This window comes from Oncorhynchus nerka, linkage group LG19, assembly GCF_034236695.1.
Source record: "Oncorhynchus nerka isolate Pitt River linkage group LG19, Oner_Uvic_2.0, whole genome shotgun sequence".
Taxonomy (NCBI): Eukaryota; Metazoa; Chordata; class Actinopteri; order Salmoniformes; family Salmonidae; genus Oncorhynchus; species Oncorhynchus nerka.
The window spans coordinates 17342074-17363677 of NC_088414.1; the positions used below are offsets into that span (position 1 = coordinate 17342074).

Below are 21604 nucleotides of genomic sequence, written 5' to 3' on the forward strand. Positions count from 1 at the left end.
CAGGTGTCTGTAATCATGGCCAGGAGTGGCCTAATATCATTGGTTAATAATCAAATATTAAAATGTCATACAAAGAACAGCATACAAACAAATGGATAGCATACGATCATAGATTAATTTGACTATACAAGTTTACACACAATTACAATGGCAAAGTCACAATAATCACAAAAATGGCTTCAGATCAAAGTCTACGTTGAGACCGAAGGGCGCAAGGGTCTTTAAATTAAAGATCCAGGCAGCCTCTCGTTTTAACAATAAATTATCAAGGTCACCCCCTCTCCTAGGGAGGGTGACATGTTCGATGCCAATATAACGCAGAGACGAAATCGAGTGGCCTGCCTCCAAGAAGTGGGCCGCAACTGGATAAGTAAAGTTTTTACACCTAATGGTGCTACGATGCTCTGAGATACGTACTTTTAATTTGCGCTTTGTTTTACCTACATAATTTTTACCACAAGGACAAGTTATAAGATAAATAACTGCCTTAGTGGAGCACGTAATAACACCTTTTATTGGGATCGATTTCCCTGTTTGTGGGTGTTTGAAGGATCTACATTTATAAGTGCCATTGCATTGAGCAAAGCCATTACATTTGTAATTTCCATCCAGTAGGGGAGCAAATAGACGTTGTTCAGGAATATCTTGGGGTGATAAATCAGAGTTTACCAATTGGTCTCTGAGATTAATGCCCCGCGAGAATACGACCAAGGGAAGGTCTGAAAACACATTACAGAGACTATCATCGGATTTTAGGATGTGCCAATGTTTGAACAATTCCCTTAATTTGTTCAGAGCACTTTGAATAGCGTGTAGTTAGAACGCAAGAATGCGTCTTTTTGCGAGACTGACCTTGAAAAAGGTCATGTCTCGTTTTGTTTTGAATTTTCTCAATGGCAATATTAATCTGATCATTCTTGTAGCCCCTCTCCTTGAACTTTCTTTGCGTCTCAGCCATATTTCTGTCGAAATCGGACTGTTTTTTGCAAATTCTTTTGATTCGACAGAATTGGCTGTAGGGCAAACTATATTTTAAAGGAAGTGGGTGACAACTATCAGCCCTCAACAAACTGTTACGATCAGTAGGTTTCCTGTAAAGATCAGTGTATAGAACATTATCTTCACACAAGATCAGAAGATCAAGAAAACTGATTAGACGTGTATCAGATTGCATAGTAAATCTCAGATGCTCAGAACAGGAGTTAAGAAAAGCATGGAACGCCTGGAGCTGTTTTGCATCACTCCTCCATAGAACAAAAATATCATCAATATACCGTTTCCAAATAATGATGTGAGGCAAGAAAACATTTTTGAGAAGATTGAAAATAGACTGTTTCTCCATGTAACCCACATACAAATTAGCATAGTTAGGAGCCATGGGGGATCCCATAGCAGTCCCTTTAGTCTGAATAAAGAAATCATTTAGAAACATGAAATAGTTATGCGTGAGTACTATTTCAGCCAATGTTACAATGCATGCACTGGAAGGTATTCAGGCTGTAACACACCAAAATGTATGCCTCATCAAAATTATATCTCAGTGATCTACTGACAGTTCTTCGGACGTCATGGTAAAGTTTCTGCTCTGACATGCATTGTCAGCTGTGGGACCTTGTATAGACAGGTGTGTTTATTTCTAAATCATGTCCAAACAATTGTGTTAGCCACAGACATACGCTGCCATGCCCATCAGGCGTTGGCAAACACCTCAGACAGGCTGGTCTCATAGACAGCGATCCAGGACACTCAAGTTAGTATGATACTGTATGTTACGTTTGGTATGGTTACATAAAAAATTTAAGGAGGGTGGTTGGTCGAAGCAGGGGTGGGTGGGTGTATAACACGAATGTCTAGCAATCCAAAGGTTTTGTGTTCAAATCTCATCACGGTCAACTTAAGAATTTTTGCTAATTAGCAACTTTGGAAATATTTAGTGCTTTTTAAGCTGCTTTTCAATTACTTGGCATGTTACCTAACCTTAACCCTGTAACCTAACTCTTAACCCTAACCTTATCCCTAACCTTAACAACATTAGCCACTTGGCTAACATTAGCATTAGCCACCTAGCTAATGTTAGCCATAACACATTGGAATTAGTAACATATTATACGTATTGAAAATTCATAACATACTGTACAACTAGCAATTTATAACATATCATACTAGTGGATGATGGACATCAACAAATTACAATCATATCAAACGTAACATATCATACTAATTTGAGTGCCCCAGATTTGATTTACTATGTTACGTCTACCCCTGAGTCCAGGTTGCGTCAGATGGGACAAAAAGTGATTACTAATAAGACACTACATCACAAGTGTTTAGTAATATCATCCTTTCAATACATGTGTCACTCATCAATTGTTCCTCATTTTTATACAGGTGGGCAGGAGAGATGATTTTCCAATGGAATTCTCTGACTGAAAGACAGGTTGATACTGATGTCAGAATTGAGAGAGACCTAGCACAGGTCAATGGGGGGCACTGCTTCTAAAGCATTATGTGAAGTATGGTTTATTCTACACTGAACTGTTACAATTGAAAGTTATCTAAACACTTTGTTTAGAATTTCTACATAAGTTTATACATTTTACTTTTCTCATATTATTTTCTAATTTGCAGAAAAAAGGTCAGTAGCCTACAGAGTGGCATGAGAAAAGTGCCATCCTCCTGCATCTCACATTTGCCTGTAGTTACTTTGCCTGCTGGACCCATGGGTTAAGGCAAATTCTGGCATATCCAGGATGGAGTGTCACCCCTTCTGCCACCAAACTGAACCTGTCTCTAACTGGTAATACATCACCCACTGGAGACTTGAAGACAGAACATCACTCAACCGTGCGTGTCAGTGTTTGGTTAGACACCCAAATCCTTAGATTTGTCCAAATAGACAAGTCATGGCCGATAGCATTTGTTCATGAGCAATGAAGAAAAACAATGCCAAATCAAGAAGTGCAGTTGCCCTTCAATGTAGTTAAGAAGGATTTTTGGACTTGAAACCCAGTGAGATTCTGGTGCGAAGAAGAAAAATCTGAAGTCAATATTTATTAATAAAAAAATGTATTTAACCTTTATTTAACTAGGCAGGTGTCACGCCCTGACCATAGAGAGCCCTTGGTTCTCTATGGTATAGTAGGTCAGGGCGTGACTAGGGGGTGATCTAGTATATATATTTCTATGTTGGTGCTATGTGGTTCCCAAATAGAGGCAGCTGTTTATCGTTGCCTCTGATTGGGGATCATATATAAGTATATATTTCTCCCACCTGTGTTTGTGGGATATTATTTTGTGTTTGTGCATGTGCACCACGTAGTCATGTTTTGGTGTTCGTTTTTGTTTCGCTTAATTTTCACCTTATAATAAAGATGTGGAACTCCATGTACACTGCGCCTTGGTCCAGTTCTTGTGACAGCAGATCAGTTAAGAAAAAATTATTATTTACAAAATTGGCCTATCAAATGGTAAAAGGCCTCTTGTGGGTATGGTGGGATTAAAAATATAAATAACAAATATAGGACAAAACACACAGCACGACAAGAGAGACAACACAACACTACATAAAGAGAGACCTAAGATGACAACATAGCATGGCATCAACAAATGACAATACAGCATGGTAGTAACATGACAACAACATGGTAGCAACACAACATGACAGCAGCACATCATGGGAGTAGCACAAAACAGGGTACAAACATTGTTGGGCACAGACAACAGCACAAAGGGCAAGAAGGTAGAGACAACAATACATTAATACGTCAATACAATATGACAAAAATATTTATCAATTCAATTACATAATACAGTTACAACATAAGACAAACAAGTCAGCCTGTAGCAGGTTTATTATCAGCCTGGACTGCCTAGTGGTCACTATTCTATTCTGCTGTCAAAAGACAGCGATCACTATCGGCTGTCCAGGCTGATCTATTATCAAAATGTCTCCATCCATTCCATTATAGACTACTTTTTTGGCAATGTAATAGTGTCACCTTGTGGAATTGTAATTATTTGCAATACAAAATTGATACTACTGTACTTGTTTATAAGTTACATGGTGACATATTGCCATAAAAGCTTATTGTTGTAACATGCAGGTGTCAGGCATATGTGTATAGGTGGCAGGGAAGTTAGGCGCAGGAGAGTCAAACGGAGTGTAAAATGGAGTCTTTTAATAATGTCATAGTAACATGCTCCATAACACTAAACAGGAAAAGAACATAAACAAAATATGGGTACGGAGACCCATCGCGCACCTATACAACAAAAACACTACACTGACAATAAACAATCTCTGACAAAGACATGAGCGGAAACAGAGGGTTAAATACACAACAGGTAATGAATGGGATTGAAAACAGGTGTGTGGGAAGACAAGACAAAACCAATGGAAAATGAAAAATGGATCAATGATGGCTAGAAGACCGGTGACGTCGAACGCCGAGCACCGCCCGAACAAGGAGAGGCAACGACTTCGGTAGAAGTCGTGACAGCAGGCCTACACATGTTTTGTTGTTGAACTGAGTGTGTCTTGTAACCTGTCAGAGGCAGCAAGCCGCAACGCATCCAGCCTCCAGAAAAGCCATGAGAAAACGAAAATGTATGCCAGGGATGGGCAAAATCAGCAATCATGAGGGACCACAGTGGCATGCAGGTCTGCATACCCACATCCATACCCACACATGCAGTCAGAGCCGGCCCTAGCCTTCTTGCTGCAACTCCACACATAGGGCTGAGAGATAATTGTGCAATTGTATAACTCATTTCCTGCAATTCTACTCATTTTGCCATCATTTGAATATGATATCAATTGGGTCCCCCAGTCGGTAATTTGACCATTATTATTTCAAGTTTAGATAGCTGGCAAGACTAATCAATATAAAAAATGTTAGCTGACATGGGCTAATTGAGTGACTGACATAACAAGATAAAAACTGCTGATACACAACCAAATTTCAAAAATTGCAGATTCTGTATTCTGCTATTCTAACTCTCAACATTAAGTTGAGACTCTGACTGAGTTATTTAAAAAACACTAGACCTTGTGATAACTGGTGGGGAGAAAGGCCTCCTCCCCTGATTCATCAACCAATAGTTGTGTTATGGAAAATTTGGTTTATAAAAAAAAGTATTGCTTTTTGTTGGTAATGTATTGTCGAAAGCACAAAGGCAATATTATTTACTGTGTCGATAGAGGAGTAGGCAAGTGTACAATAATAACATAATTTGATGTGCTAGTATTATTTATTTCATGGATGAATTAAATTGTAAATGAAAATATACACATGTGGTGCTAGAGGATAAAAACATATTTTACATTGTAATACACTACTAATACATGCCATTGTGTGATGGAGGGTTTATTTTTCCACTGTCACTAGGCCTACACATTCACACTTGAACTGAATTGAATGGGGGGGATACATACCTACTTTTCACTGAAGAAGTGAACGAGGTACGATATATATATATAATTTCGATCGAAGACCTTAAAAGCATGCCTGACAAGACCAATGAAATCATAAAGGTATCCTAATATAGTGTGGATGCAGGAGTAGCCTATTATATAATAATGTAATGGTATGTGCTTGTATTATTTATCTAACTGATTCAATGATTACGGTATTGTACAAGGTAGATACAGGAGTAGCCAATAGTCTACAATAATAATGTCATTGAATGTGCTATAGTATAACTTATTTCATTGATGAATGAAATTGTAAATGAGGATGGATAGGCTACTTCATTCAGTGAATACAGAATGTCTTGCTATCTCTGGGAGTATGTTAATGAAAGCTTTTCAGCTGTTGAACTATGGAAAGGTCGAACTAATTTCTAAATCTGTCTTTCTTTTAGTCAAGAAGTGATGAGCCAGAGCAACCAATCAGCATCATTGTAGCTGTTCTACTCACCACAACACTGCTCTCCCTCCACAAGCAACCACATCCTCTTCTCCTGTTCAATTAACTTCTCTAGGGTAGGGGGCAGCATTTGGAATTTTGAATGAAAAGCATGCCCAGATTAAACTGCCTTCTACTCAGGCCCAGAAGACAGGATATGCATATAAATTGTAGATTTGGATAGAAAACACTCTAAAGGTTCAAAAACCATTAAAATAGTGTCTGTGAGTATAACAGAACTGATTTGGCAAACCTGAGACAAATCCATCCAGGAAGTAGGATTTTTTTTTTTTTGTAGTAGTTTTCTATTCAATGCCATTACAGTATCCATTGACTTAGGACTCCATTTACAGTCTTTAGAAATCGTTTCAGGCTTGTATTCTTATGAGGGAATAAGACCAGTCTGAACGAGTGGACCCTAACGTGACGCAGAGTTTTTTCAGGCGCATGTGCATTTCATGTTTACCTTTTATATTGATGACGTTATTGTCCGGTTGAAATATTATTGATCATTTAGGCTAAAAAACAACCTGAGAATTGAATATAAACATTGTTTGACATGTTTTATGAACTTTACGGATACAATTTTGATTTTTTTGTCTGATTGTTTTGAAGAAACCTCCAAGACATCACCATCTCACTAACGTACACCATTGACATCACAGCTCCCCATAGCGGCAGTAATCATATACATACATTTCATGTAAATACATTTCATGTAAAGGCACAGTAATTACATAGTCCATGACTTTGGTGATGTTTGAAGGCAATTGAAAGGAATTTTAACTGAGTGAAAAACTGTTTGGTATTTTCCCCATTGTAAGTAATGGAGTTTGGCTAGGTTGCTAATGGTTTACATGTAAGAGAAGGGATTAAGATGGCGTCTGAACTTTCTGTATTTTTTTCAACAATGTTTTAGATCCAATTATTTTTATTTTGTATGAACAAAGGCTCAGTTTACTTTTGGTAATATATGTAAATATTTGATGTCACAATAAATTGTGTTAGTGTTAATATTTGTACGAAAATAGCGTTTAACAGTGTGCTAGTTTGATGCTAACCAGATTTAGCTAAGCGAAGTGTTAGTTAGCTCTAGGCTAGTTAGTTTCAGTCAATGTTAGCTTACATGTTAGTGATTAATAATGTAGTTGTTGTAGTATTGTTTTGCATAGGCCTCCAGTAATTTAGAGTTTTTTCGAAATTGACATAGATAGTACAGTGAGTTATTTATAATGTGAATGTGTCATGTATGGTGACTCCAGGTTTGGATGACCTCCAGGTTTGGATGGGCAAGTCTCTTGACGGGTACCAGGAATGGTGGGAGGACAATCTAAATGTAATTATCTTTGCATACAACAGAAGCGTCCAGGCCTCCAGAGTACTCACCCTATTGCCTGCTCTACGGACAGGAAACACAGCTGTTAACTGAGATAAACAATGCAATAGTATATACAATTATTGCATATAACGTGGTATAAAAATCATGTGATTGACTTAGTGTTTGTCTATTGCTATTTATGTATGACGTACTTTGAGATCACTGAAACTCCAACTGATGTGGTGGAAGTTGTCGAACCAGATCAGAACGCCTTCGAGGACCACCTTCAGGCATGGGCTGGAGGTTTTAAACCAGGTAAATTTTCTTGTCCACTGTTCATTTATTTTCTGGCCTTCCAAGAGATATATAAGAGATGTATTTGTAATAATATGAAATATAATTGCATTAATTTCTGTTATCAATCAAGGTGAGACTGAATATGGACAAGGCGCAGGAGAAACAGAAGGAGAATCACTGGAGGAGATTCAAGGGGACCAAGTGCGGGTTAATTATCCGGGTTAATTATTTGGCTTGGAAGAAGGACAAAAGGAAAGCAGACCTGGGAAACCTTGCTGTTCGTTCGCTCCTAGCTGGGGTCACCATCCGTTAAGGTGAATATAAAACCTGAGATGATAACTGTTTGCTTTTGCCTCCTCGTGGTGGGCAACAACAGCAGTACCAACACTGGCCCAGGGGTTTCTCCAAATAGCCAATCTCAAGGCTAACCACTGGGTCACGTAACAGCTGCTTCCATGTAGGTACGGTTAAGATGTATAACTCCAGTGGTCATGACACCACCCTGGAGTTTCTCTCATCTCATCTCTCTATCTTTTCCAGGGACCATCCCTTACCTCCCCCATCAACCCCACTGACATAAAACATTACAGAAAGGTATCCTTTCTTTTCTGTCTGCCATTAACATTATTGCATGTCTAATCAAACATTTAAATTAAATAATTCAATAACTGTATTTTTACATACCTGATAAACCTGTAACCTGTGTGTTTGCTTGTTTACGTCTGTCTCCTACCCTGTTCCCTTTACTCTGCTCCTGCTCTCCAGGACCTAGGAGCTCGGCCTAACACCCAGACATGGATCCTCCTGATGTTCTCCATTACCCACCACCCTCCCAACTTTTCACTACATAAGCTTCTGTTGTTGTCATGTTGTCATTATCTGCTAAGAAAGAGCAAGAAAGCTATCATACTGGGCATATAATGTGAGTTGCACAGATTAACTAAAAACACTAGCACTGCAAACACTCAAAACAAATAGAGCAGCAGCGCCTGGACTTTGCAGTCTCCTTCTTCGAGTCCCCCTTCTGAGACTGACTGCCCGTTGAAAACAAGTGACATGCAGAACCTCCCATTCACACACCACCCACCTCCTCTCTATTCCACACATCATAATACATTTTTTTAGTCTATGATTGTCATCAGTGTGTACAAACAATATGTGAAAGTAGATTGACATCGGTGATTGTCAGGTCAGAGAAAGAAGTCAGAGTTTATGAATTGGAATTTCGAGTTGGATGACCCTTCAAAACAATATCCTAGTCTGAGCTTTTTTTTCCAGAGTTCCCAGTTGTATTGAATACACTGAAGTCAGAAGTCAAAGATTGCCGAGTTCCGAGTAAAAAAATGTATGTGCCGCTGGAGACCTACGCTACCTCTTATTTCTGAATAGGGCTACCTCTAACAAAAAGGCTCTTGTGTCTGTATTGATCTGAGAAATAGGCATATCTACACAGTAATGGTGACTTGCTGCGATATCACCTAGCCTAATAATTTGTGTATTGAGGTGATATGCCTATTTTAGCTAAATCGACAAATGAAATTGATTAGGTTACTCTGGCAATTATTTTTTTTTTTACAAAATCATGTACATGTAGACGTTTGTAAGGCGCTCATGGTGAGATCTTTAATAATGAACTAAACATACACTTCAACTAGCATGTGACATATGGTAAGATCTTTCATAATAAACTTACAAGCAAACTGACACGTTACGTGTCAGTGCCACATTACACCACATGAACACTACTAAACACGACTTGTACATGGCGTGTATGTGTCACGTGACGTGAACGCGTCGTCGGCACTTTGAAATAAGATGTTTGGTGACTTGATGAGAGGTATTGGTAGCGTCACGAGGCTTAATTCTGGCACTTATCACCCCCTATAGTCACCTGTAGAGCTCACTGCTGTTGACGTCAGGTAGGTAATAGAACTCCACTCATGCAGGCGTGGCCAAACGTCTCGCGGGTCTCTGAAAAGCGCTTTTTTGTTGAATGCGAACTATTTTTTTAAATCGACAAACTGCTAAAATGAATAACGGTTTACTATTATCGTGAACATTTAAACAAGAGAGGAATTTATATGGTATGTAAGTCTACTTACGGAGCTTTAGCAAAGTCGTTTTCACATGCTTTGAACAAATTAGTTTTTGAAGGGCGTGATGAGGGACCGCCTGGGCGATTTGACAGCGGTGAGTATCACTATCAGATAATGGAAATAACTAGTTAACATTTCTATCTAGAAACTAGGACGTCTGTTTTGCGTTTATTTTCCCTTCTCACTTTAAGTTTCAGTTAAATTGTTCATGAAAATGTGAATTGTTTCTGTCGAGTCATTTCGAGTCAACTACGACTCTTGTCTGTTACAGTACAGTAGCTGTAGGCTTTATTGAACTTTAGCATAAAATTAGGGAACTATTGGTATTGTCGGTTTCTTCGATTGAAACAGGTGTACTGTACGATAACTATCTATATATATATATATGTTAGCCTTTTAATCCGTGTGCCAGCCAGGTAGGTTAGTGTAATGAGGGCCTGTTAAATGTTACATTTAATTTATTATGAACTGTTGTGTTTCTTGTACCTATAAATTGGTTGGTCAAGGTTATTCGATGCCTATGACTCCAAAGGTCCTTTTAGAAAATATATATATATTTTTTTACATTTCATAGCTTTGTTTACTAAGGCTATTCTAATGTGAGTAACGTTATATTTTAGGAATGATTTTATTCTCCGTCTGGCATTACACTTCACAATGGTAGGACTGTGCAGGTAATTTTTCACAATGGGGTGCTGAAATAACATGTAATTGGCATGGCAGGCCTAGTCTTTTCTTTGGTTACAGAAGCCTTCCACTGATCAGACAATTATTTTCACAGAACAGCAGCAATAACCCTTTTAATGTGGATGATGATGATGGCACCATCACAGTGGATAACAATTCCCACAGGGATGACTTCTTGAAACAGGTAGTCTACTTGGAGCTTTAAGTTTGCATAGTCAAGCGTCTTCTCTAGCTCTGTTTGCCAAAGTCTAGCCAATGTGTGTTAAAAAAATGTATTCTGTTTCTTGCTGACTGTTGATTCCTTTCAAATGTCACTGTAATCCTCAGTGAGGGTAATACAATGTTTTGATTATAAAAGCCTCTTTGTTGTGTGTAAACTAATGCGACATGTTGTGTTTGGAAGGTGGGGGAGGTGCGACGCCTCATCGATAAGATCTCTTCCCAGGTAGATGAAGTGGTGAAGAAACACAGCGCTATCCTCTCTGCCCCCAACCCTGAGGAGAGTGAGTATGGCCTCCTCACAGCTGCACACATTCACACAAATTGTCTTAAAATGTGAAAAGGACAGGAAAACCACATTTTAATAAAAATGGTTCCTCTCCAGGATGTTGTCCAGTCTGGAAAAGTCACATATTAAATACAAATGAGCCAGGCAGGAAACACTGCCTATAACTCCAGCCCAACCAGCATGCCCATTTCCTCTAATAGTCATCTGTTATTACTGGATTAAGGAAGTGCCAGACAACCTTTGGCTGCTGATGACAATCTTTTTTTTATTGCTTAAATGCTTCATATGTTTTCTGATGGAAATGGACGTCTATTTCACATTGCGAAATCTGCAGTCATATCTAGGCATGAACATTTTATTCTACGATGGCTCCAACAGAATAGCTTGCATTGGACTGAATGATATTAATATTATACAGCACTGTGGTGGAAGGCCAGGTCAATATGCCACCAACAGATTATAGATGTTCCCAGAACAGTTGTAAAAGGCAGCATGTAGTGACTTCAATTGGCACCTCTGACCAGTCACTCGCTGCCTGATGTGCTGTCTCCATGTTTCTCCCTTCAGGCACCAAAGATGAACTGGAGCAGCTCACCAATGAAATCAAGAGGAATGCCAACACAGTGCGGGCCAAGTTAAAAAGTGAGTTCATAATAAATCAACAATTTCCTGTGTGTATCAAGAATGGCCCACCACCCAAAGGACATCAAGCCAACTTGACACAACTGTGGGAAGCATTGGAGTCAACATGGGCCAGCATCCCTATGGAATGCTTTTGAGACCTTGTAGATTCCGTGCCCTGATGGCTGTTCTGAGGGCAAAAGGGGTGAAACTCAATATTAGGAAGGTGAGTTCATAATGAATCAGTTAGACTGTAAGGTAGGGCATGAATGAAATAATATGTAAGTGGGAGAACTAGAGAGAACTATATAATGAGTTTGGGAACACTTCCCTCAATTCAGAGGGAGTTTAGTTTATAAGGGAGATTTGACTTGCAAATTAGCTGTATGTACGGGAAAGCTACTACTGCACACCTGGTCATAGGTAAACACATGGCTGGAATAGTTTGACCCCGACTGCTAACAATATAGATACGATATCTGTATGAAGAGGTGTGTGTCTCACTGCCTCTGCATGTATGGGAATATGTTAGGATGATGCATACATTTGTAAGTTGGACTAATTGTTTGCTTTCATTTGCAAGTGTATGTTTGGAGTTTAAGTAATGTATTGATGCATACAGTATGTGTGTGTGCATTAGGTAATACACTGAGTGTTAAAAACATTAGGAACACCTGCTCTTTCCAGGAAAAGACTGACCAGATGAAAGCTATGATCTGTTACCTGTTAAATCCACATCAATCATTGTAGATGAAGGGGAGGAGACGGGTTAAAGAAGCCTTGATGCAATTGAGACATTTTGTATGTGTCATTTAGGGTGAATGTGCAAGACAAAAGATTTGAATGGGGGATGTTAGTAGGTGCCAGGCACACCAGTTTGAGTAAGTCAAGAACTGCAACACAGCTGGGTTTTTCGCACTCAACACTTTCCTGTGTGTATCAAGAATGGCCCACCACCCAAAGGACATCCAGCCAACTTGACACAACTGTGGGAAACATTGGAGTCAACATGGGCCAGCATCCCTATGGAATGCTTTTGAGACCTTGTAGATTCCGTGCCCTGACGGCTGTTCTGAGGGTAAAAGGGGGTGAAACTCAATATTAGGAAGGTGGTCCTAATGTTTTGTACACTCAGTGTATATTGCGTCATGCTGACCGGGCCTTGATGTGTGTTGGCAGCCATGCAGGACAGCCTGCCTGAGGATGAGAATGCAAACACAGCCTCTGTGGACCAGCGCATCCAGACAAACCAGGTCAGAACTGGACCACATGTTAACTACAATACATTTGTTTCAGACATAGACCCTAATGGAGTTCTCTGTGTGCTGTTTGTCTCCCCACCTTCAGCACACAAATCTGATGCGCTGGTTTGTGGATGTCATGACGGTGTACAACGAGACCCAGATGTCCTTCAGGGAGAGGTGCAAAGGACGGATTCAGAGACAGCTGGAGATCAGTGAGTGCTGAGTTTGCGCGCACAGAGAGAGAAACATTATTACCTTCTTAGCCTAGACAGTCACCTGTTTTCTGTGTGCTGTAAATCTTTATCAGCAAACACGAGTGTTCTGAGAGGGGTAGGAATACCCTGGCCACGCCCTAAGATTACAGAAAGGGGAGCTTGCAACAGGAGACACCTGTGTTTAGTGCTGCCTTAGCAACGGTTTTCAGGGTTGTCTGGGGGAGGGGTTGCAAATTAGCTGTATGTACGGGAAAGCTACTACTGCACACCTGGTCATAGGTAAACACATGGCTGGAATAGTTTGACCCCCACTGCTAACAATATAGATACGATATCTGTATGAAGAGGTGTGTGTCTCACTGCCTCTGCATGTATGGGAATATGTTAGGATGATGCATACATTTGTAAGTCAGGTGACCAGAGGAACAGGAGGTGTGCTCTTTCGTAACTGGTCTGCTGTTAGTGAGCCCTTGTAGTTAATTTGTGAAATCAGTTTTCCAATTTTTCTTTCTTGAAGCTGGGAAAGTGACCACTGATGAGGAGCTGGAGGAGATTCTGCACAGTGAAAATCCTGCAATCTTCACTTCTGATGTGAGTGGCATGTTCTTAGAACACTCATATCACTTTACACAAATAAATCAAGAGATGTAAGTATAAAAGTGAATTGAATTCTTGCACTCATTTCCTTCTACACGGTTACAGCTTTGTGGATTATTTTGCCACATCATAAATGTCTCCTCCTGTACTTCTTCCTCCCTGTACAGATCATCTCCGACTCCCAGATCACGCGCCAGGCTCTGAATGAGATTGAGTCTCGCCATAAGGACATCATCCGCCTGGAGTCCAGCATCAGGGAACTCCACGAGATGTTTGTTGACATGGCCATGCTGGTGGAGACTCAGGTGAGATGGATGTCACAAAGGGAAATATGACTTGGAACAAAACTGCCTTGTGTATAAATCCTCTATCCTATATAATCACATTTGTCAATGTAATAAGCATATACGAATTTAAATAGGGTTTCAAAGATCCCCTGGAAAACCTCTGTATTGTGATCTGTGTGTCCAATAGGGGGAGATGATCAACAACATAGAGAAGAACGTGAGCAGTGCAGCAGAGTTCATCGGCGTGGCCAAAGTGGAAACCAAGAAGGCAGTGCGGTACCAGAAAGCGGCGCGCAGGGTAAGACTTTTCCCCCGTTTCCCCAGCCTTTTCAAGAGCAACACCACCGCCGTCCCCAACGAACCAAAACCCACTGCTGTCAAATGAGCCACTATAACCATAGCTTGTCCTGCTGCCACTGAACATGCCATTCAAGTTAGCACTGTGAATGAAGCCAAGGTCAGCCAATCATTTGTAACGCTGTGAAGCTAATGTCGCACGCCTGAAGCTTTTATTAGATTTATCACCGAGAACCTAATCTCTCAGGAGCCTAGCGTCACATTTGATGAAGGGAAGATGGTATCACACCATAGAGCTTCCCGATAGGTTAAGCACAGAACTGCTATGCAAACTGCCTGTAGAAGTGTACAAACTGTGAAATGTTAGCCATGGCCCTTGGCCTCTGTTTGTGTGATGATTGTGCTGTTTACATGTAATGACCGTTGGAAATAAATGTGACTTGCAATTAAAACAGACAATTATTTGAATATTTTTATTAATGTATGTTTGGCCTATTACACACTATTTTGACATAAAGCCTAACATTGTGCTTCTTGTTTTGGCAGAAGTATGTCATAATTGCCATAGTCGTGGTGATCCTGCTTGCTGTAATCGCACTTATCGTTGGTTTGTCTCTGGGTCTAAAACTGCCCTCAACCGCACAGCCTTAGGTAATTACTACTGATCTACACAGACAAACACTGTCTGTCATGATTTAACACACACATAGACAAATACTGTCATGTCCTATAGCAGATTGCATTTAACTCTCTAAATGCAGTCCCGTTAGTCAAATACTGACCGGTTTATTACTATGGCAACTTATACGTAAGACTGTCCACCCCTGGCCTGTGGGCTATAAGGGCCCTGAAGGGCCCTGAACTTTTCCTTTTTTTACATTTATCTTTTAGTTCTTTTTAATTCATTGATTTTTTTTTAATGAGACTGTATACTATGTATTTGGACAATGCAGCTGATTCAATTTTCCTTTTGTTCCCCACTCCTTTTCCTGGACAGCTCTTCTTTTTCACAGAAAATGCTTTATCTTGCTATTGGTGGGGTTATTAGTGTCATCGTTTTAGCCATTATTATGGGGTTGAGTGTCTCATAGTGATTTGTCCAAGCCCCCCCTTAAACAAAAACGATCAATGTATGATCAGTCTCAACCTCATTCTTCCATCTGAAATATCTACCATGACCATTAATGCCTTGCTGGGTGAAGTGACTCCTCTCTCATGGAGTGAGTAAAAGCTCCAATGAGGAGTTTCTGCTGTGCATTTCAGAGGAAGACAACAACTCTGCACCTGCAGTATCAACCAGAGGGTGGTGCTGAATCTCCTGTTTCACTCCTAAACCTTTTCAACCAGACATGCACTATGCACTTTTGACAGAAACACACATACACACAGCATATGTTTTACTATCCTTGTGGAGACCTAAAATTGATTTCCATTCTATTTCTCCAAACTCCTGTCCTTAATTCTAACCCTAAACTTAAGCCTAAAATAGCCTTTGTCATTTTGTGGAGACCTGGGAAATGTCCCCGCAAGGGAGAATTGTCCTTGTTTGACTATCCTTTTGGGGATTTCCGGTATCCATGAGAATAGATACACAGAGCCTACACTCAGTTTACTTATAACCTCTGGTATTCTTTGAAATGGTATCAGTAAATCCCAGTTACATGTTTGTTTGTATTCCCTCTCCTGAATTGGTTGGATGTACTCCCTACTTGAAGATGTGTTCTATCAATTGTTTGACTGTTTCTTTGTGCCTCTCATTACATTTTGAGCTCCAGAGCTTTATCAAATATCTTTACACCACTGAACATTGCAAATGTATATTTTCAACTTTTGTAGAATTTATTTTTATAGTCACCTGAACATGTATCCGATGTTACTCGTTATTTATTTGTGCTGTATTTTGTTAACAGCTGTGATAATGAACTTGATATGACATTGCTGACTGAGTGCTTGCGGAGTTGAGACAAACATCATATTGTACTACTGCACCTGTTTAAAATATTATATTTCCATGCACAAAACACTAAGCTCACACTAGCTATTGAGTACAGTGGATCTAATTTAGCCAAGTGTTGCAGTTGTCAGAATTAATTTAGGAAGGTGGGAATGGTGTCAGTACACACTTTATTATGCCTGTGTTTTTCATCAAGTGCCTTACAACAAATGACAAAGTTAACCACAGCACTGTCCAAGTCTGCAAGATATGACATCACTTGTCTAAAGTGAATCCAGCTGATATGTAAAGTGTCTCTTTCAATGTTCTTTCGCTTCAAAAGTATCTATGATAGCCAACCAAGAGAGAGCAAAAATAAAGCAGTGTAAAAAAAAAAGAAGCTTTCCTGTAATAGTTCATGCCAATCCTGCTGTTTCATTGAAATCAAATTATCTTAATTTGAACATGTTTTGAGTGAGGTTGATATTGCTACTCTTTCTGACTCAATGAAAAGCTGTTTTTCTGTTGGTCACTGAAGAATCAAAGGAGCTGAACAATTATCCATTCTGGCTCCTGTCCTGGCTTATACACTATACAACCATCTCCCTTACCCCTTCGCTCTCTGTAGTAGAGGTATCAGCAGCTCTAGCTCATGTATCCAAACACACTTACAGGGGGAGAGAGGGTATTTATCTGTGGAGGCTGGTGGGAGGAGCGATAGGAGGACAGGCTCATTGTAATGGCTGGAATGGAATAAATGGAACCATATGTTTGACTCTTCCTTTTATTCCATTTACAATGAGCCTGTCCTATAGCTCCTCCCACCAGCCTCCACTGGTATTTATAGTGTTATAGTGACGGACACAGCCAGAACCTGTGCAGCTAAGTCTAGTGGCTATTTATAGATCCCACCTCATTAGACCTATTCTCATCCTATATCCTTGTAATTTTAAGGTGTGGAAACTTTCTGCTTTCAATAGGACATGGTGTTATGAACAATAATTGCAAGTCCCACTTGTTCCAGTGTTTTGTACTGCATGTTGTTACAGCCCATGTCTATACTTTTGATATTGTAGAAGATGTCAGTATGGATCACGATGACTATCTTTGACTATGACCTGAAGCTTCATGAGTTATGGTGATACCGTCATGGGGCAGTTTCTCTACCGGCTACGATCACAGGTGAAATTCCCCTCTAGTCACAGTTTTCCTTTTCTCATTTTCTCATGCCTCTCTTCTGCTCCTGCTGTATATGTGCCATATGGCCACACAGCAAGCAGCTCCGGGTGCAACAATGCTGGGATGAGAAAGACAACACATTGGGCTGTGTTTCAAGAATACAGATCTAATGAGAATCTCCTGCATTAGCACGTACCAACACACACCATAGGAACCATGGAAACAACTGAACCTGCTGTGTTATCTCTGGAGGCACGACACATTCAGACATGCAAATATTCACTCATTTGTATTTAGCTGGATACACGCAGTGATCTGCACACTACATCCTCTTACATTTGCCCTTTCTGCCACACAGCTGTCTTTATTACATGACTAAGGAGGACCAGACCAACTGATATCAAAAGAATACACTGCCAAGGAATGTCGGGTCCTCTGCAGCAAAGAAGGGAGGAGAGAGTATAGTGAAAAAGAGTTGATTTACCACGGAGGTAAGACAATTTGAAAAAACATGGGAATCCATCCTCTGAGGTAATTATTTGTACGTCTATACTGAACAAAAAATATACACGTAACATGTAAAGTATTAGTATTACATTTTTCGAAAGCTTATTGCTCACATTTTGTGCACAAATTAGTGAGCATTTTTCCTTTGCCAAGATAATCCAACCACCTGACAGGTGTGGCATATCAAGGAGACGATTTAACAGCATGATCATTACACAGTTGCACCTTCTGCTGGGGACAATAAAAGAGCACTCTAAAATGTGCAGTTTTGTGTCTTAACACAATGCCACAGATGTATTTTTAGGGAGTTGTCCACCAGAGAATGGAATGTTAATTTCTCTACCATATGCCACCACTAATGTCATTGTAGAGAATTTGGAATTCTATTTATTTTTAACCTTTATTTAACTAGGCAAGTCAGTTAAGAACAAATTCTTATTTTCAATGACGGCCTAGGAACAGTGGGTTAACTGCCTGTTCAGGGGCAGAACGACAGATTTGTACCTTGTCAGCTCGGGGATTCAATCTTGCAACCTTTCGGTTACTAGTCCAACGCTCTAACCACTAGGCTACGCTGTCCAACTGGCTTCACAAACGCAGACCATGTGTAATCTCACCATTCCAGGACCTCCACATCCTGCTTCTTCACCTGCAGGATCATCTGAGATCAGCCACCTGGACAGCTGATGAAACTGAGGAGTATTTCTGTCTGTAATAAAACCCTTTTGTGGGGAAAAAACTATTCTGATTGGCAGGTCCTGGCTTCCCAGTGGGTGGGCCTATACCCTCACAGGCCCCCCCCCCCATGGTTGCGCCCCTGTCAAGTCATGTGAAACCCATAGATTAGGGCCAAATTAATTAATTGAAATTGACTGATTGTCTGTAACTCAGTGAAATTGTTGCATGTTGCGTTTATATTTTTGTTCAGTATATTTTACCAACTACACGGAGAACAGTCAACACAAAGTGTACATGAGCATTTATGTACACTACATGACCAAAGGTATGTGGACACCTGCTCAAACATCTCATTCCAAAATCATGAGCATTAATATGGTGTTGGTCCCCCACTTTGCTGCTATAATAGTCTCTGCTCTTCTGGGAAGGCTTTCCAATAGATGTTGGAACATTACTGCGGGGTCTAGTGAGGTTTGTGCACTGATGTTGGGCGATTAGGCCTGGCTCGCAGTCGGTGTTCCAATTAATCTCAAAGGTGTTTGATGGGGTTGAGGTCAGGGCTCTGTGCAGGCCAGTCAAGTTCTACAACACAAACCTCAACAAACCATTTCTTTATGGACCTTGCTTTGTGCATGGGGGCATTGTCATTCTGAAACAGAAAAGGGCCTTCCCCAAACTGTTGCCACAAAGTTGGAAGCACAGAATTGTCTAGAATGTCATTGTATGCTGTAGTGTTAAGATTTCCCTTCACTGGAACTAAGGGGCCTAGCCCGAAACATTATTCCTCCTCCACAAAACTTTACAGTTTGCTCTATGCATTGGGGTAGGTAGTGTTCTTCTGGCATCCGACAAACCAAGATTTGTCCGTAGGACTGCCAGATGATGATGCGTCACTCCAGAGAACATATTTCCACTCCCGCAATGGTGGTGAGCTTTACACCATTCCAGCAGACGCTTGACATTGCGCATGTTGATATTAAGCTTGTGTGCGGCTGTTTGGCCATGGAAACCCATTTCATGAAGCTCCCGACGAACAGTTATTGTGCTAACTGTGCTTCCAGAGGCAGTTTGGAAGTCGGTAGTGAGTTTTGCAATTGAGGACATACGATGTTTACATGCTTCAGCAATTGGTGGTCCAGTTCTGTAAGTTTATGTGGCCTACCACTTTGTGGCTGAGCCGTTGTTGCACCTAGACATTTCCAATTCACAATAACAACACTTACAGTTAACCGGGGCAGCTCTAGCAGGGCACACATTTGACGAAATGACTTGTTGTACCGGTGGCATCCTATGACGGTGCCACGTTGAAACTCACTGAGCTCTTCAGTAAAGACATTCTAGTGCCAATGTTTGTCTATGGAGATTGCATGGCATTGTGCTCGATTTTATACTCCTGTCAGCGGCAGGGTAGCCTAGTGGTTAGAGCATTGGACAAGTAACCGAAAGGTTGCAAGTTCAAATCCACGAGCTGACAAGGTACAAATCTGTTGTTCTGCCCCTGTACAGGCAGTTAACCCACTGTTCCTAGGCTGTCATTGAAAATAAGAATTTGTTCTTAACTGACTTGCCTAGTTAAATAAAGGTAAAATAAATAAAAAAATTTAAATGGTGTGGCTGAAATAGACAAATCTACTAATTTGAAGGGGTGACCACATGCTTTTGTATATGTGGTGTATGTATGAACATCATTGCTTTTCCATTCTTATTATCTAAATTTAGAATCAAAATATACATGACTCAGGGGTAGGTATCATAGTTTTTTCTATTTTGTGAAAATCCTGCCTATAAATAACAACACAAGTGGTGGGTTGTGAGGGGGCAAGGGGTGGGTTGCTGTGGGGACATTCATTTCTCATGCCTACAACAATAGACCATGGTCGTGTTCAGCAGGCATAACATGGGGACTAATTTGAAATGTAATGAGGTACACATTTCATTTCCCGCCGTTTGAAAACAACCCAGAGCTCTCGGTTTCTTCTTCTCCCTGCAGCAAGGTGTGTATGAATTTGGCAGAGTATGTGTTTTTGCGTGCAGGTTCAAGGTTTAAAGGGAAGGCAGTCTGCTTTGGTTTGGGATAACAGGACAGCTCTCCTCTAAGGCACCTTTTTTTAAAGCCACAAAATATTGGCATCTATTCTAGGCTAAAGAGTCAAATGATAGAATGTCATTATTCAGTGAGAAATTAGAACATGGAAATGTTCTAAATGACTAATGGGGTGAATGCATAGACTGATGTTTGCTTTTTCACCAGGTAGGTTGTAAGAAACCCCAGCAGCTGGAGAGAAAAAAACATTAATGGGAACGTCTGAGGATGTGAATGTGTATGAATAAGAGCAGTAATTTCAGTGTTATCTGTGCAATCAATCGAAGTTAGGACCTGGAATTAAAATTCTCAGAAATTGTGACACCATGTTGCCATATAGTGTTGTCCTTGTGGTAGTGGGAATAAAGGTGCTGACCACAATACATACAGTACTTTAGCATTTAGGCAGATAAATTACATTTCGAACAGCTATTGTAGAGAACCTTAGTCTATTATCAACAATAAAATAAACCATTATTTTGAGATTAAGCCAAGGAGAGTCTGAGTACTGATTATATAAAACCTGCGTGAGAATCTTCCATATCATCATGTTTCCTGGGGTTTTTGTAGCCTAATCTGTATAATTCTCCCGGGATCTAAGCAGTATTAGAGTTGTGCCTAAGAACAACCCTTAGCCATGGTATACTTAAGCAATAAGGCACGAGGAGGTGTGGTAAATTGCCCACATACCACAACCCCCCAAGCTGCCTTATTGCTATTATTATATACCAACGTAATTAATGGTCATTATAAACCGGATGGTTCAAGCCCTGAATGCTGATTGGTTGAAAGCCATGGTATATCAGACCGTATACCATGGGTATAACAAAACATGTATTTTTACTGCTCTAATTACGTTGGTAACCAGTATATAATAGCAGTAAGACACCTCTGGTGTTTGTGGTATATGGCCAATACAACACGGCTAAGGGCTGTGTCCAGGCACTCTGCAGTATATTGGCAATATACCACACCTCGTGTCTTATTGCTTAAATATACCACACTCCCTCGGGCCTAATTGCTTATTTAACCCCCTTAACCCCATCAGTCACCATACAATTGTGTTTGTGATGGCTAATGACAGTGAGTGGATGGAAGGAGGAGGACAGGTGCAGAGCAGAGGTATGGAGAGGAAGATTTAGTTGTGGCTG

General features: G+C 40.3%; 1 protein-coding gene across 1 annotated transcript; it reads left to right on the forward strand.

Annotated features, from left to right (window-relative positions):
* Window positions 1-9418: 9418 nt before the first annotated feature.
* LOC115101118 (syntaxin-2-like) lies at window positions 9419-16397 on the forward strand. Its single transcript, XM_029620334.2, has 11 exons — window positions 9419-9711; window positions 10399-10488; window positions 10708-10807; window positions 11380-11454; window positions 12613-12686; window positions 12781-12889; window positions 13410-13483; window positions 13657-13794; window positions 13964-14074; window positions 14620-14724; window positions 15071-16397. Exons 1-10 carry the CDS (start codon window positions 9682-9684, stop codon window positions 14722-14724), a joined length of 906 nt encoding a protein of 301 aa, XP_029476194.1. The 5' UTR covers window positions 9419-9681; the 3' UTR covers window positions 15071-16397.
* The last annotated feature ends 5207 nt before the right edge of the window (window positions 16398-21604 follow it).

Bases quoted from the DNA above. Each gene is read 5' to 3' on its own strand.
- LOC115101118 (XM_029620334.2), top strand. From the start codon at position 9,682: ATGAGGGACCGCCTGGGCGATTTGACAGCG. The intron at 11,455-12,612 runs GTGAGTTCATAA...GTGTGTTGGCAG, and splicing joins AGTGCGGGCCAAGTTAAAAA to CCATGCAGGACAGCCTGCCT. The intron at 12,687-12,780 runs GTCAGAACTGGA...CCCCACCTTCAG, and splicing joins AGCGCATCCAGACAAACCAG to CACACAAATCTGATGCGCTG.